This window comes from Scardinius erythrophthalmus (genome assembly GCF_964197995.2).
Source record: "Scardinius erythrophthalmus genome assembly, chromosome: 3".
Classification (NCBI taxonomy): domain Eukaryota; kingdom Metazoa; phylum Chordata; class Actinopteri; order Cypriniformes; family Leuciscidae; genus Scardinius; species Scardinius erythrophthalmus.
Window position 1 is genome coordinate 667501 of NC_138223.1, and position 15000 is coordinate 682500.

Here is a 15000-nt window from a genome sequence, read left to right on the forward strand (position 1 = left end):
CATACTCACACACACACACATGCTGAGCGCTTTCATACTCACACACACACACACGCTGAGCGCTTACATACTCACACACACACACATGCTGAGCGCTTACATACTCTCACACACACATGCTGAGCGCTTTCATACTCTCACACACACATGCTGAGCGCTTACATACTCTCACACACACATGCTGAGCGCTTTCATACTCTCACACACACATGCTGAGCGCTTTCATACTCTCACACACTCACATGCTGAGCGCTTTCATACTCACACACACACATGCTGAGCGCTTTCACACACACACACACGCTGAGCGCTTACATACTCTCACACACACATGCTGAGCGCTTACATACTCACACACACACATGCTGAGCGCTTTCACACACACACACACACACACACGCTGAGCGCTTACATACTCTCACACACACACGCTGAGCGCTTTCATACTCTCACACACACATGCTGAGCGCTTTCATACTCTCACACACACATGCTGAGCGCTTTCACACAAACACACACACACATGCTGAGCGCTTACATACTCACACACACTCACATGCTGAGCGCTTTCATACTCTCACACACACATGCTGAGCGCTTTCATACTCACACAAACACACACACACACGCTGAGCGCTTTCACACACACACACACACACACACACGCTGAGCGCTTACATACTCTCACACACACACGCTGAGCGCTTTCATACTCTCACACACACATGCTGAGCGCTTTCATACTCTCACACACACATGCTGAGCGCTTTCACACACACACACACACACACATGCTGAGCGCTTACATACTCACACACACTCACATGCTGAGCGCTTTCATACTCTCACACTCACATGCTGAGCGCTTTCATACTCTCACACACACACATGCTGAGCGCTTTCATACTCACACACACACACATGCTGAGCGCTTACATACTCTCACACACATGCTGAGCGCTTTCATACTCACACACACACACATGCTGAGCGCTTACATACTCTCACACACACATGCTGAGCGCTTTCATACTCTCACACACACATGCTGAGCGCTTTCATACTCTCACACACACATGCTGAGCGCTTTCACACACACACACACACACATGCTGAGCGCTTACATACTCACACACACTCACATGCTGAGCGCTTTCATACTCTCACACACACACATGCTGAGCGCTTTCATACTCTCACACACACATGCTGAGCGCTTTCATACTCACACACACACATGCTTAGCGCTTTCATACTCTCACACACACATGCTGAGCGCTTTCATACTCTCACACACACACGCTGAGCGCTTTCATACTCACACACACACACATGCTGAGCGCTTACATACTCTCACACACACATGCTGAGCGCTTTCATACTCTCACACACACTCACATGCTGAGCGCTTTCATACACACACACATGCTGAGCGCTTTCATACTCACACACACTCATGCTGAGCGCTTTCATACTCACACACACACATGCTTAGCGCTTTCATACTCTCACACACACATGCTGAGCGCTTTCATACTCACACACACACATGCTGAGCGCTTTCATACTCACACACACACATGCTGAGCGCTTTCATACTCACACACACACATGCTTAGCGCTTTCATACTCTCACACACACATGCTGAGCGCTTTCATACTCACACACACACATGCTTAGCGCTTTCATACTCTCACACACACATGCTGAGCGCTTTCATACTCTCACACTCACATGCTGAGCGCTTTCATACTCACACACTCACATGCTGAGCGCTTTCATACTCACACACACACATGCTGAGCGCTTTCATACTCTCACACACACTCACATGCTGAGCGCTTTCATACACACACACATGCTGAGCGCTTTCATACTCACACACACTCATGCTGAGCGCTTTCATACTCACACACACACATGCTTAGCGCTTTCATACTCTCACACACACATGCTGAGCGCTTTCATACTCACACACACACATGCTGAGCGCTTTCATACTCACACACACACATGCTGAGCGCTTTCATACTCACACACTCACATGCTGAGCGCTTTCATACTCTCACACACACTCACATGCTGAGCGCTTTCATACACACACACATGCTGAGCGCTTTCATACTCACACACACTCATGCTGAGCGCTTTCATACTCACACACACACATGCTTAGCGCTTTCATACTCTCACACACACATGCTGAGCGCTTTCATACTCACACACACACATGCTGAGCGCTTTCATACTCACACACACACATGCTGAGCGCTTTCATACTCTCACACACTCACATGCTGAGCGCTTTCATACTCTCACACTCACATGCTGAGCGCTTTCATACTCACACACACTCACATGCTGAGCGCTTTCATACTCTCACACACACATGCTGAGCGCTTTCATACTCACACACTCACATGCTGAGCGCTTTCATACTCACACACTCACATGCTGAGCGCTTTCATACTCACACACTCACATGCTGAGCGCTTTCATACTCACACACACACATGCTGAGCGCTTTCATACTCTCACACACTCACATGCTGAGCGCTTTCATACTCTCACACTCACATGCTGAGCGCTTTCATACTCACACACACTCACATGCTGAGCGCTTTCATACTCTCACACACACATGCTGAGCGCTTTCATACTCACACACTCACATGCTGAGCGCTTTCATACTCACACACTCACATGCTGAGCGCTTTCATACTCACACACTCACATGCTGAGCGCTTTCATACTCACACACACTCACATGCTGAGCGCTTTCATACTCTCACACACACATGCTGAGCGCTTTCATACTCACACACTCACATGCTGAGCGCTTTCATACTCACACACACACATGCTTAGCGCTTTCATACTCTCACACACACATGCTGAGCGCTTTCATACTCACACACACACATGCTGAGCGCTTTCATACTCACACACACACATGCTGAGCGCTTTCATACTCTCACACACACACATGCTGAGCGCTTTCATACTCACACACACACATGCTGAGCGCTTTCATACTCACACACACACATGCTGAGCGCTTTCATACTCACACACACACATGCTTAGCGCTTTCATACTCTCACACACACATGCTGAGCGCTTTCATACTCACACACACACATGCTGAGCGCTTTCATACTCACACACACACATGCTGAGCGCTTTCATACTCACACACACACATGCTGAGCGCTTTCATACTCTCACACACACATGCTGAGCGCTTTCATACTCACACACACACATGCTGAGCGCTTTCATACTCTCACACACACATGCTGAGCGCTTTCATACTCTCACACACACATGCTGAGCGCTTTCATACTCACACACACTCACATGCTGAGCGCTTTCATACTCTCACACACACATGCTGAGCGCTTTCATACTCTCACACACTCACATGCTGAGCGCTTTCATACTCTCACACACACATGCTGAGCGCTTTCATACTCACACACACTCACATGCTGAGCGCTTTCATACTCACACACTCACATGCTGAGCGCTTTCATACTCACACACACACATGCTGAGCGCTTTCATACTCTCACACACACATGCTGAGCGCTTTCATACTCACACACACACATGCTGAGCGCTTTCATACTCACACACTCACATGCTGAGCGCTTTCATACTCACACACACACATGCTGAGCGCTTTCATACTCACACACACACATGCTTAGCGCTTTCATACTCTCACACACACATGCTGAGCGCTTTCATACTCACACACTCACATGCTGAGCGCTTTCATACTCTCACACACACATGCTGAGCGCTTTCATACTCTCACACACACATGCTGAGCGCTTTCATACTCACACACACACATGCTGAGCGCTTTCATACTCACACACTCACATGCTGAGCGCTTTCATACTCACACACTCACATGCTGAGCGCTTTCATACTCTCACACACACATGCTGAGCGCTTTCATACTCTCACACACACATGCTGAGCGCTTTCATACTCACACACACACATGCTGAGCGCTTTCATACTCACACACTCACATGCTGAGCGCTTTCATACTCACACACACACATGCTGAGCGCTTTCATACTCACACACACACATGCTGAGCGCTTTCATACTCACACACACACATGCTTAGCGCTTTCATACTCTCACACACACATGCTGAGCGCTTTCATACTCACACACACTCACATGCTGAGCGCTTTCATACTCTCACACACACATGCTGAGCGCTTTCATACTCACACACACTCACATGCTGAGCGCTTTCATACTCTCACACACACATGCTGAGCGCTTTCATACTCACACACACTCACATGCTGAGCGCTTTCATACTCACACACTCACATGCTGAGCGCTTTCATACTCTCACACACACATGCTGAGCGCTTTCATACTCACACACACACATGCTGAGCGCTTTCATACTCACACACACACATGCTTAGCGCTTTCATACTCTCACACACACATGCTGAGCGCTTTCATACTCACACACACACATGCTGAGCGCTTTCATACTCACACACACACATGCTGAGCGCTTTCATACTCTCACACACTCACATGCTGAGCGCTTTCATACTCTCACACACACATGCTTAGCGCTTTCATACTCACACACACTCACATGCTGAGCGCTTTCATACTCTCACACACACATGCTGAGCGCTTTCATACTCACACACACTCACATGCTGAGCGCTTTCATACTCTCACACACACATGCTGAGCGCTTTCATACTCTCACACACACATGCTGAGCGCTTTCATACTCACACACTCACATGCTGAGCGCTTTCATACTCACACACACTCACATGCTGAGCGCTTTCATACTCTCACACACATGCTGAGCGCTTTCATACTCACACACACTCACATGCTGAGCGCTTTCATACTCTCACACACACATGCTGAGCGCTTTCATACTCACACACACTCACATGCTGAGCGCTTTCATACTCTCACACACACATGCTGAGCGCTTTCATACTCACACACACACATGCTGAGCGCTTTCATACTCACACACACACATGCTGAGCGCTTTCATACTCACACACACTCACATGCTGAGCGCTTTCATACTCACACACACTCACATGCTGAGCGCCTTCATACTCACACACACTCACATGCTGAGCGCTTTCATACTCACACACTCACATGCTGAGCGCTTTCATACTCACACACACACACATGCTGAGCGCTTTCATACTCACACACACTCACATGCTGAGCGCTTTCATACTCACACACACTCACATGCTGAGCGCTTTCATACTCACACACTCACATGCTGAGCGCTTTCATACTCACACACACTCACATGCTGAGCGCTTTCATACTCACACACACTCACATGCTGAGCGCTTTCATACTCACACACACACATGCTGAGCGCTTTCATACTCACACACACTCACATGCTGAGCGCTTTCATACTCACACACACTCACATGCTGAGCGCTTTCATACTCACACACTCACATGCTGAGCGCTTTCATACTCACACACACTCACATGCTGAGCGCTCTCTGTTGAGTGTTTCCAGCTTATGAACACACACTTAGCTCCGACCACAAAGTTTCTTGTTTTAAGAGCAAACGTAAATTTTCTTGTTTTCTTAACGAACACAAAGTTTCTCGTTTCCTAAAGTTTCTCGTTTTGAGAGCGTATGTAAAGTAGGGATGGCGAAAACTACAAATGTTCTTGACCGACCACCGAGCCTCATTAGCCGGTTGAAACCGGGTAAACGATTAGTTTAAAAGATGCTACGCTATTTGAAATAACAGCCATTTCGAGCCGCGCCTGCAATTTCGCAACTCTGTCGCATCTCTCTGCCGCTCTGCCTCCCACTCACACACACACACTGCCTCCCGCTCACACACACACTGCCTCCCGCTCACACACACACTGTCTCCCGCTCACACACACACTGCCCCCTGCTTACACACACTCACTGCCCCAGCGCCGCCCTTCCACTCACGTCACTTTTTTTAAATCCCCTACAGCGCAAAACATGAGTCCCGCAAACGCGGCGCCGAGGAGCTTGTATGTAATCGGAGGACAAATGGCTCCTTAGTTTCAAAATGGTTTGGGTACAAGGTGATCGCGTTGAAAATAAAGGCGCTTGTCTGGCGTTAGAAGCTCATTTGAAACATTGCCGCGGCTCATTTAAGAAAATGACAGCTCCGAAGAGACGCCACTTTAGTTTGAGGTAGTGCTAACAATAATAAAGAAAGATGATGATCATCATCACCTTATCTGTTACCACTGAAATGTAGATGTAATGTATTTCCAAATTTAAGCCCATCTTATGCGGAATGTTGCCTAATAGACTGCAACACGATTAAACCAATGGATAAAACAGGCACCTTCAGAATGCGTAAAAGACGCACCGGCCAAGGCTAAGATGACACGGTAGGTTGGCTTTGGCTACCTTTCTCACCCGAAGAGGCTTGCGGGTGTCGCGTTTTCAGGTGATACATCATAGATGATGTGCTACTACTGTATTTAAGCACTGTATCACACAAGTTGCAACTTACATCTGTGTCATTCTTTTTGGTGAAATGGTCCCACACACTACTTTTCTTTGCACGCTTCATCCTGTCGTCTGTCCTGGCTCTAACCTCGAGTGTTTTAGCCTGTAGCCTTTACTTTTCGCAAACCTTGTGAGCGCGCAAACCCAAGCTGTGACCTCGCACCAAATGTTTTTATTGGTTTATTAAGTACAAACAGGCGAGTTATGAAAAATTGAGTGTGAGGGATTTGTTAACTTCACACAAAAAGATCTTGGAATGAGATGGCTAACTGTAGTAGGGTTTAGTCCACTGTCTATAATAGCCTAATTTAGAGATCACTTTTTTTTTTTTTACCGGCTACCGACAACTTTGATCGGTTAACGTTGATACGGTCAACCATTGGTCAAACGGTCATCGGTTAACATCCCTAACGTAAAGTTCCTCGTTTCCTAAAGTTTCTTGTTTTCAGAGCGAACGTAAAGTTCCTCGTTTCCTAAAGTTTCTTGTTTTCAGAGCGAACGTAAAGTTTCTCGTTTTTAGAGCATACGTAAAGTTTCTCGTTTCCTAAAGTTTCTTGTTTTGAGAGCGTAAAGTTCCTCATTTCCTAAAGTTTCTTGTTTTCAGAGCATACGTAAAGTTCCTCATTTCCTAAAGTTTCTCGTTTTCAGAGCATACGTAAAGTTCCTCATTTCCTAAAGTTTCTCGTTTTCAGAGCATACGTAAAGTTCCTCGTTTCCTAAAGTTTCTCGTTTTAGAGCATACGTAAAGTTCCTCATTTCCTAAAGTTTCTCGTTTTCAGAGCATACGTAAAGTTTCTCGTTTCCTAAAGTTTCTCGTTTTGAGAGCGTAAAGTTCCTCATTTCCTAAAGTTTCTCGTTTTCAGAGCATACGTTAAGTTCCTCATTTCCTAAAGTTTCTCGTTTCAGAGCATACGTAAAGTTCCTCATTTCCTAAAGTTTCTCGTTTTCAGAGCATGCGTAAAGTTTCTCGTTTCCTAAAGTTTCTCGTTTTGAGAGCGTAAAGTTCCTCATTTCCTAAAGTTTCTGGTTTTCAGAGCATACGTAAAGTTACTCGTTTCCTAAAGTTTCTCGTTTTCAGAGCATACGTAAAGTTCCTCATTTCCTAAAGTTTCTCGTTTTCAGAGCATACGTAAAGTTCCTCGTTTCCTAAAGTTTCTCATTTCAGAGCATACGTAAAGTTCCTCATTTCCTAAAGTTTCTCGTTTTCAGAGCATACGTAAAGTTTCTCGTTTCCTAAAGTTTCTCGTTTTCAGAGCATACGTAAAGTTCCTCATTTCCTAAAGTTTCTCGTTTTCAGAGCATACGTAAAGTTCCTCGTTTCCTAAAGTTTCTCGTTTTGAGAGCGTAAAGTTCCTCATTTCCTAAAGTTCCTCATTTCCTAAAGTTTCTTGTTTTCAGAGCGAACTTTACGTTCCTCGTTTCCTAAAGTTTCTCGTTTTCAGAGCATATGTAAAGTTCCTCATTTCCTAAAGTTTCTCGTTTTCAGAGCATACGTAAAGTTCCTCGTTTCCTAAAGTTTCTCGTTTCAGAGCATACGTAAAGTTCCTCATTTCCTAAAGTTTCTCGTTTTCAGAGCATATGTAAAGTTTCTCGTTTCCTAAAGTTTCTCGTTTTGAGAGCGTAAAGTTCTTCATTTCCTAAAGTTTCTTGTTTTCAGAGCATACGTAAAGTTCCTTATTTCCTAAAGTTTCTCGTTTTCAGAGCATACGTAAAGTTCCTCATTTCCTAAAGTTTCTCGTTTTCAGAGCATACGTAAAGTTCCTCGTTTCCTAAAGTTTCTCGTTTCAGAGCATACGTAAAGTTCCTCATTTCCTAAAGATTCTCGCTTTCAGAGAATACGTAAAGTTTCTCGTTTCCTAAAGTTTCTCGTTTTGAGAGCGTAAAGTTCCTCATTTCCTAAAGTTTCTCGTTTCAGAGCATACGTAAAGTTCCTCATTTCCTAAAGTTTCTCGCTTTCAGAGCATACGTAAAGTTTCTCGTTTCCTAAAGTTTCTCGTTTTGAGAGCGTAAAGTTCCTCATTTCCTAAAGTTTCTTGTTTTCAGAGCATACGTTAAGTTCCTCGTTTCCTAAAGTTTCTCGTTTCAGAGCATACGTAAAGTTCCTCATTTCCTAAAGTTTCTCGTTTTCAGAGCATGCGTAAAGTTTCTCGTTTCCTAAAGTTTCTCGTTTTGAGAGCGTAAAGTTCCTCATTTCCTAAAGTTTCTCGTTTTCAGAGCATACGTAAAGTTCCTCATTTCCTAAAGTTTCTCGTTTTCAGAGCATACATAAAGTTTCTCTTTTCCTAAAGTTTCTTGTTTTGAGAGCGTAAAGTTCCTCATTTCCTAAAGTTCCTCATTTCCTAAAGTTTCTTGTTTTCAGAGCGAACTTTACGTTCCTCGTTTCCTAAAGTTTCTCGTTTTCAGAGCATACGTAAAGTTCCTCATTTCCTAAAGTTTCTCGTTTTCAGAGCATACGTAAAGTTCCTCGTTTCCTAAAGTTTCTCGTTTCAGAGCATACGTAAAGTTCCTCATTTCCTAAAGTTTCTCGTTTTCAGAGCATATGTAAAGTTTCTCGTTTCCTAAAGTTTCTCGTTTCCTAAAGTTTCTCGTTTTGAGAGCGTAAAGTTCCTCATTTCCTAAAGTTTCTTGTTTTCAGAGCATACGTAAAGTTCCTCATTTCCTAAAGTTTCTCGTTTTCAGAGCATACGTAAAGTTCCTCATTTCCTAAAGTTTCTCGTTTTCAGAGCATACGTAAAGTTCCTCGTTTCCTAAAGTTTCTCGTTTCAGAGCATACGTAAAGTTCCTCATTTCCTAAAGTTTCTCGTTTTCAGAGCATACGTAAAGTTTCTCGTGTCCTAAAGTTTCTCGTTTTGAGAGCGTAAAGTTCCTCATTTCCTAAAGTTTCTCGTTTTCAGAGCATACGTTAAGTTCCTCGTTTCCTAAAGTTTCTCGTTTCAGAGCATACGTAAAGTTCCTCATTTCCTAAAGTTTCTCGTTTTCAGAGCATGCGTAAAGTTTCTCGTTTCCTAAAGTTTCTCGTTTTGAGAGCGTAAAGTTCCTCATTTCCTAAAGTTTCTCGTTTTCAGAGCATACGCAAAGTTCCTAATTTCCTAAAGTTTCTCGTTTTCAGAGCATACGTAAAGTTTCTCTTTTCCTAAAGTTTCTCGTTTTGAGAGCGTAAAGTTCCTCATTTCCTAAAGTTCCTCATTTCCTAAAGTTTCTTGTTTTCAGAGCGAACTTTACGTTCCTCGTTTGCTAAAGTTTCTCGTTTTCAGAGCATACGTAAAGTTCCTCATTTCCTAAAGTTTCTCGTTTTCAGAGCAATACTTAAAGTTCCTCATTTCCTAAAGTTTCTCGTTTTCAGAGCATACTTAAAGTTCCTCGTTTCCTAAAGTTTCTCGTTTCAGAGCATACGTAAAGTTCCTCATTTCCTAAAGTTTCTCGTTTTCAGAGCATATGTAAAGTTTCTCGTTTCCTAAAGTTTCTCGTTTCCTAAAGTTTCTCGTTTTGAGAGCGTAAAGTTCCTCATTTCCTAAAGTTTCTTGTTTTCAGAGCATACGTAAAGTTCCTCATTTCCTAAAGTTTCTCGTTTTCAGAGCATACGTAAAGTTCCTCATTTCCTAAAGTTTCTCGTTTTCAGAGCATACGTAAAGTTCCTCGTTTCCTAAAGTTTCTCGTTTCAGAGCATACGTAAAGTTCCTCATTTCCTAAAGTTTCTCATTTTCAGAGCATACGTAAAGTTTCTCGTTTCCTAAAGTTTCTCGTTTTGAGAGCGTAAAGTTCCTAATTTCCTAAAGTTTCTCGTTTTCAGAGCATACGTTAAGTTCCTCGTTTCCTAAAGTTTCTCGTTTCAGAGCATACGTAAAGTTCCTCATTTCCTAAAGTTTCTCGTTTTCAGAGCATGCGTAAAGTTTCTCGTTTCCTAAAGTTTCTCGTTTTGAGAGCGTAAAGTTCCTCATTTCCTAAAGTTTCTCGTTTTCAGAGCATACGTAAAGTTCCTCGTTTCCTAAAGTTTCTCGTTACAGAGCATACGTAAAGTTCCTCATTTCCTAAAGTTTCTCGTTTTCAGAGCATACGTAAAGTTCCTCGTTTCCTAAAGTTTCTCGTTTTCAGAGCATACGTAAAGTTCCTCATTTCCTAAAGTTTCTCGTTTTCAGAGCATACGTAAAGTTTCTCTTTTCCTAAAGTTTCTCGTTTTGAGAGCGTAAAGTTCCTCATTTCCTAAAGTTTCTTGTTTTCAGAGCGAATTTTACGTTCCTCGTTTCCTAAAGTTTCTCGTTTTCAGAGCATACGTAAAGTTCCTCATTTCCTAAAGTTTCTCGTTTTCAGAGCATACGTAAAGTTTCTCTTTTCCTAAAGTTGCTCGTTTTGAGAGCGTAAAGTTCCTCATTTCCTAAAGTTTCTTGTTTTCAGAGCATACGTAAAGTTCCTCATTTCCTAAAGTTTCTCGTTTTCAGAGCGTACGTAAAGTTTCTCGTTTCCTAAAGTTTCTCGTTTTCAGAGCGAATGTAGTTTCTCGTTTCCTAAAGTTTCTCATTTTCAGAGCGAACGTAAAGTTCCTCGTTTCCTAAAGTTTCTCGTTTCCTAAAGTTTCTCGTTTCCTAAAGTTTCTCGTTTTCAGAGCGAACGTAAAGTTCATCGTTTCCTAAAGTTTCTCGTTTTCAGAGCGAACGTAAAGTTCCTCATTTCCTAAAGTTTCTCGTTTTCAGAGCATACGTAAAGTTCCTCGTTTCCTAAAGTTTCTCGTTTTAAGAGCATACGTAAAGTTCCTCATTTCCTAAAGTTTCTCGTTCTTCTGAGCATACGTAAAGTTCCTCATTTCCTAAAGTTTCTCGTTTTCAGAGCATACGTAAAGTTCCTCATTTCCTAAAGTTTCTCGTTTTCAGAGCGTACGTAAAGTTTCTCGTTTCCTAAAGTTTCTCGTTTTCAGAGCGAACGTAGTTTCTCGTTTCCTAAAGTTTCTCATTTTCAGAGCGAACGTAAAGTTCCTCGTTTCCTAAAGTTCCTCGTTTCCTAAAGTTCCTCGTTTCCTAAAGTTTCTCGTTTCCTAAAGTTTCTCGTTTTCAGAGCGAACGTAAAGTTCATCGTTTCCTAAAGTTTCTCGTTTTCAGAGCGAACGTAAAGTTCCTCATTTCCTAAAGTTTCTCGTTTTCAGAGCGAACGTAAAGTTCCTCATTTCCTAAAGTTTCTGGTTTTCAGAGCATACGTAAAGTTCCTCGTTTCCTAAAGTTTCTCGTTTTAAGAGCATACGTAAAGTTCCTCGTTTCCTAAAGTTTCTCGTTTTCAGATCGAACGTAAAGTTTCTCGTTTCCTAAAGTTTCTCGTTTTCAGAGCGTACGTAAAGTTTCTAGTTTTGCGAGCGAACGTAAAGTTTCTAGTTTTGCGAGCGAACGTAAAGTTTCTAGTTTTGCGAGCGAACGTAAAGTTTCTCGTTTTGAGAGCGAATGTAAAGTTTCTCGTTTTGAGAGCGAGCGTAAAGTTCCTCTAACTCTGACTCCGCGTGCCGCTCCTCCCGCAGAGCTCCGGCGGGGAGATCGTCAGTTCTCCAGAGAAGGATAAGGAGATGGTTCAGGAGCTGCTGGACTTCAAGGATAAGATGGACCTGGTGAGCCAGCGCTGCTTCCAGAGGAACGACACCTTCATCAACGCCATGAAGGAAGCCTTCGAGAACTTCATCAACAAGAGACCCAACAAACCCGCCGAGCTCATCGGTGAGTGTCGACAAATACTGACATCTCAACAACTCACCAAACTTATATTTCAATAGCATATTCAGCAACAAAATCAGACATGAACTGTTGTTTGCGCTCAGATAGATTTAAAGTGATTATTTCAGGGCACTCTATGATCTTCCAGCATGACACTGATCTGAGGCGCTTACAGGAGAGGAGCCAGAGCTGGTATTAAACCACGGGTTCCAATAATTGTGGGATGCTTATATTTCAGGGAGAAAAAAAGTTTTATCATAAGAATTATTTTCTTTCAATTATTTGACTAATTATAGGTTTATAAGATTTTTGTGAATATTTTAAATGCAAAAACATATTTTCACAGTCAGTTTTTGCTCAAGGGTGCCAATATTTGTGGAGCTCACTGTATATATAGACTTTAACACACACACTCAGACGTCTCACTCACACACACAACACACACACTCATGTCTCACTCACACACTCACGTCTCACTCACGTCTCACTCACACACACACACACACTCTCACACACGTCTCACTCACACACACAACACACACACTCACGTCTCACTCACGTCTCACTCACACACACACACACACACACACAACACACACTCATGTCTCACTCACACACACACACGTCTCACTCTCACACACACACACACACACACACACACACACACGTCTCACTCACAACACACACTCATGTCTCACTCACACACACACACACACGTCTCACTCTCTCACACACACACACACACACACACACACACACACACACGTCTCACTCACACACACAACACACACTCATGTCTCACTCTCACACTCACACACACACACACACACACACACACACACACACACACACACACTCTCACACACTCACTCACACACACACACACACTCTCTCACATTTCTGATTATCACTGTTGAAAACCGTTGTGCTGCTTCAGATTTTTGTGTACATATTTCAAGGTTCTTTGATGACCAGAAAGTAAAAAATATATATCATTTCTTTGAAACAGAATCTTTTGTAACATTATAAATGTTACTTTTGATCAGTTCAATGAGTTGTTGATGAATAAAAGAGTTGATTCTCTCGGTCTGGTGTAACTGTGTCTCTTCAGCGAAGTATGTGGACTCTAAACTGCGTGCGGGAAACAAGGAGGCCACAGAAGAAGAGCTGGAGAGGATCCTGGACAAGATCATGATCATCTTCCGCTTCATCCACGGTAATCCGTCCTCCAGCGCCGCTCGAGTCCCCTTCATTTATACAGCGCTTTAACAATGTGTGTGTGTGTGTGTGTGTGTCCTGCAGGGAAGGACGTGTTCGAGGCCTTCTACAAGAAGGATCTGGCCAAGCGTCTGCTGGTGGGCAAGAGCGCATCGGTGGACGCGGAGAAGTCCATGCTGTCCAAACTCAAACACGGTTGGTTCTGAATCTGACTTCTCATTGGCCGTCAGACCGTTACCATGGAAACTCCACTGATCAGTTTCCTGGCAGTGAGGTCACATGATCATGTGAACAGGAAGTGACCACGCATCTGTGGTTGAGTTGCTGTTTTTTTTTGCCATGATTTCAGTGTTAATTTGAGTTTTGCCGTGAAATCAGACCCAAGTCAGTTTCACTGTGACTAATTAAACTGCATTAGTTCTTAAAGCGGCTGTGTTTCTTTCGTGTGTTTGCAAACCCCGTCTGTATTAGTGCATTACTGTCACATTTCACAATTCACGTTTATTTCACAATACACATCATATTCAAGCAGCTTTACAGGAAGTGCATTAGTCCATATTTAGAGTGATCTGTTATTAGAGGAAACTGTCTAAGTTATGCATTTCAGAAATGTACATTAATGTATTAATTTAAATAATGTAATAATTTAAGGGAGAGACAATGAGCTCATTTAAGTAATGAATACTTGTTTGTCAACAAATGTTTATGACATTTAGAATGTTAACAAATACAACTTTTTAATTTCTGCGCATCCGCTGCAGTGTTTCCTCTGTGAAGTGACATACTGTGTGTGTGTGTGTGTGTGTGTGTGTGTGTGTGTGTGTGTGTGTGTGTGTGTGTGTGTGTGTGTGTGTGTGTTGTAGAGTGTGGAGCAGCGTTCACCAGTAAACTAGAGGGGATGTTCAAAGACATGGAGCTCTCTAAAGACGTCATGATCCAGTTCAAACAGGTGTGTGTGCACAGAGATACATTATACACACACACACACACACACACACACACTCAGCGGCCACTTTATTAGGTTCACCTTAGTAGTTCTGGTTCGGACCCCCTTTTCATTCTCCTCTGACCTCTGACCTCAACAAGGCATTTTCTCCCACTGGATATTTTCTCTTGTTCAGATCATTCTGTGTGTGTAAATCTTTCTGAAACACCAGCAACCATCCCACGTTCAGTCACTTAAATCACTTCTTCCTCAGTTTAAACTTTAGCTGATCGTCTTGACCATGTTTACATGCATTGAGTTGCTGCCCTGTGATTGGCTGATCAGATATTTGCGTTAATGAACGGTTGAAGAGGTGTTGATAATGAAGTGGCCGGTGAGTGTATATACGTGTATGCATAAATATGAACAAGTAACATGTAAAGTTGCAGTCCGTAACTTTTGCACGAAGCTTGCAGACACACACACACACACACACACTTTTATCTAGATGTGTAAATAAGATTGAACCGCAGACCTGCATTGAGGTGTTGCATCTCTCCAGCTCCTCACACGTGGTTTAATATCTCATGAGATCAAGTGTGTTCGG

General features: G+C 43.2%; 1 protein-coding gene across 2 annotated transcripts in view; it reads left to right on the forward strand.

Annotated features, from left to right (window-relative positions):
- The window catches only part of cul4a (cullin 4A), a 52431-nt gene that overhangs the window by 30943 nt on the left and 6488 nt on the right, over positions 1-15000 (forward strand). For both annotated transcript variants that reach the window (XM_081361808.1, XM_081361809.1), the window contains 4 exons: positions 12061-12253; positions 13362-13466; positions 13553-13663; positions 14332-14417. In XM_081361808.1, coding sequence (XP_081217934.1) covers positions 12061-12253; positions 13362-13466; positions 13553-13663; positions 14332-14417 — 495 coding nt within the window. The remainder of the gene's footprint in view (positions 1-12060; positions 12254-13361; positions 13467-13552; positions 13664-14331; positions 14418-15000) is intronic.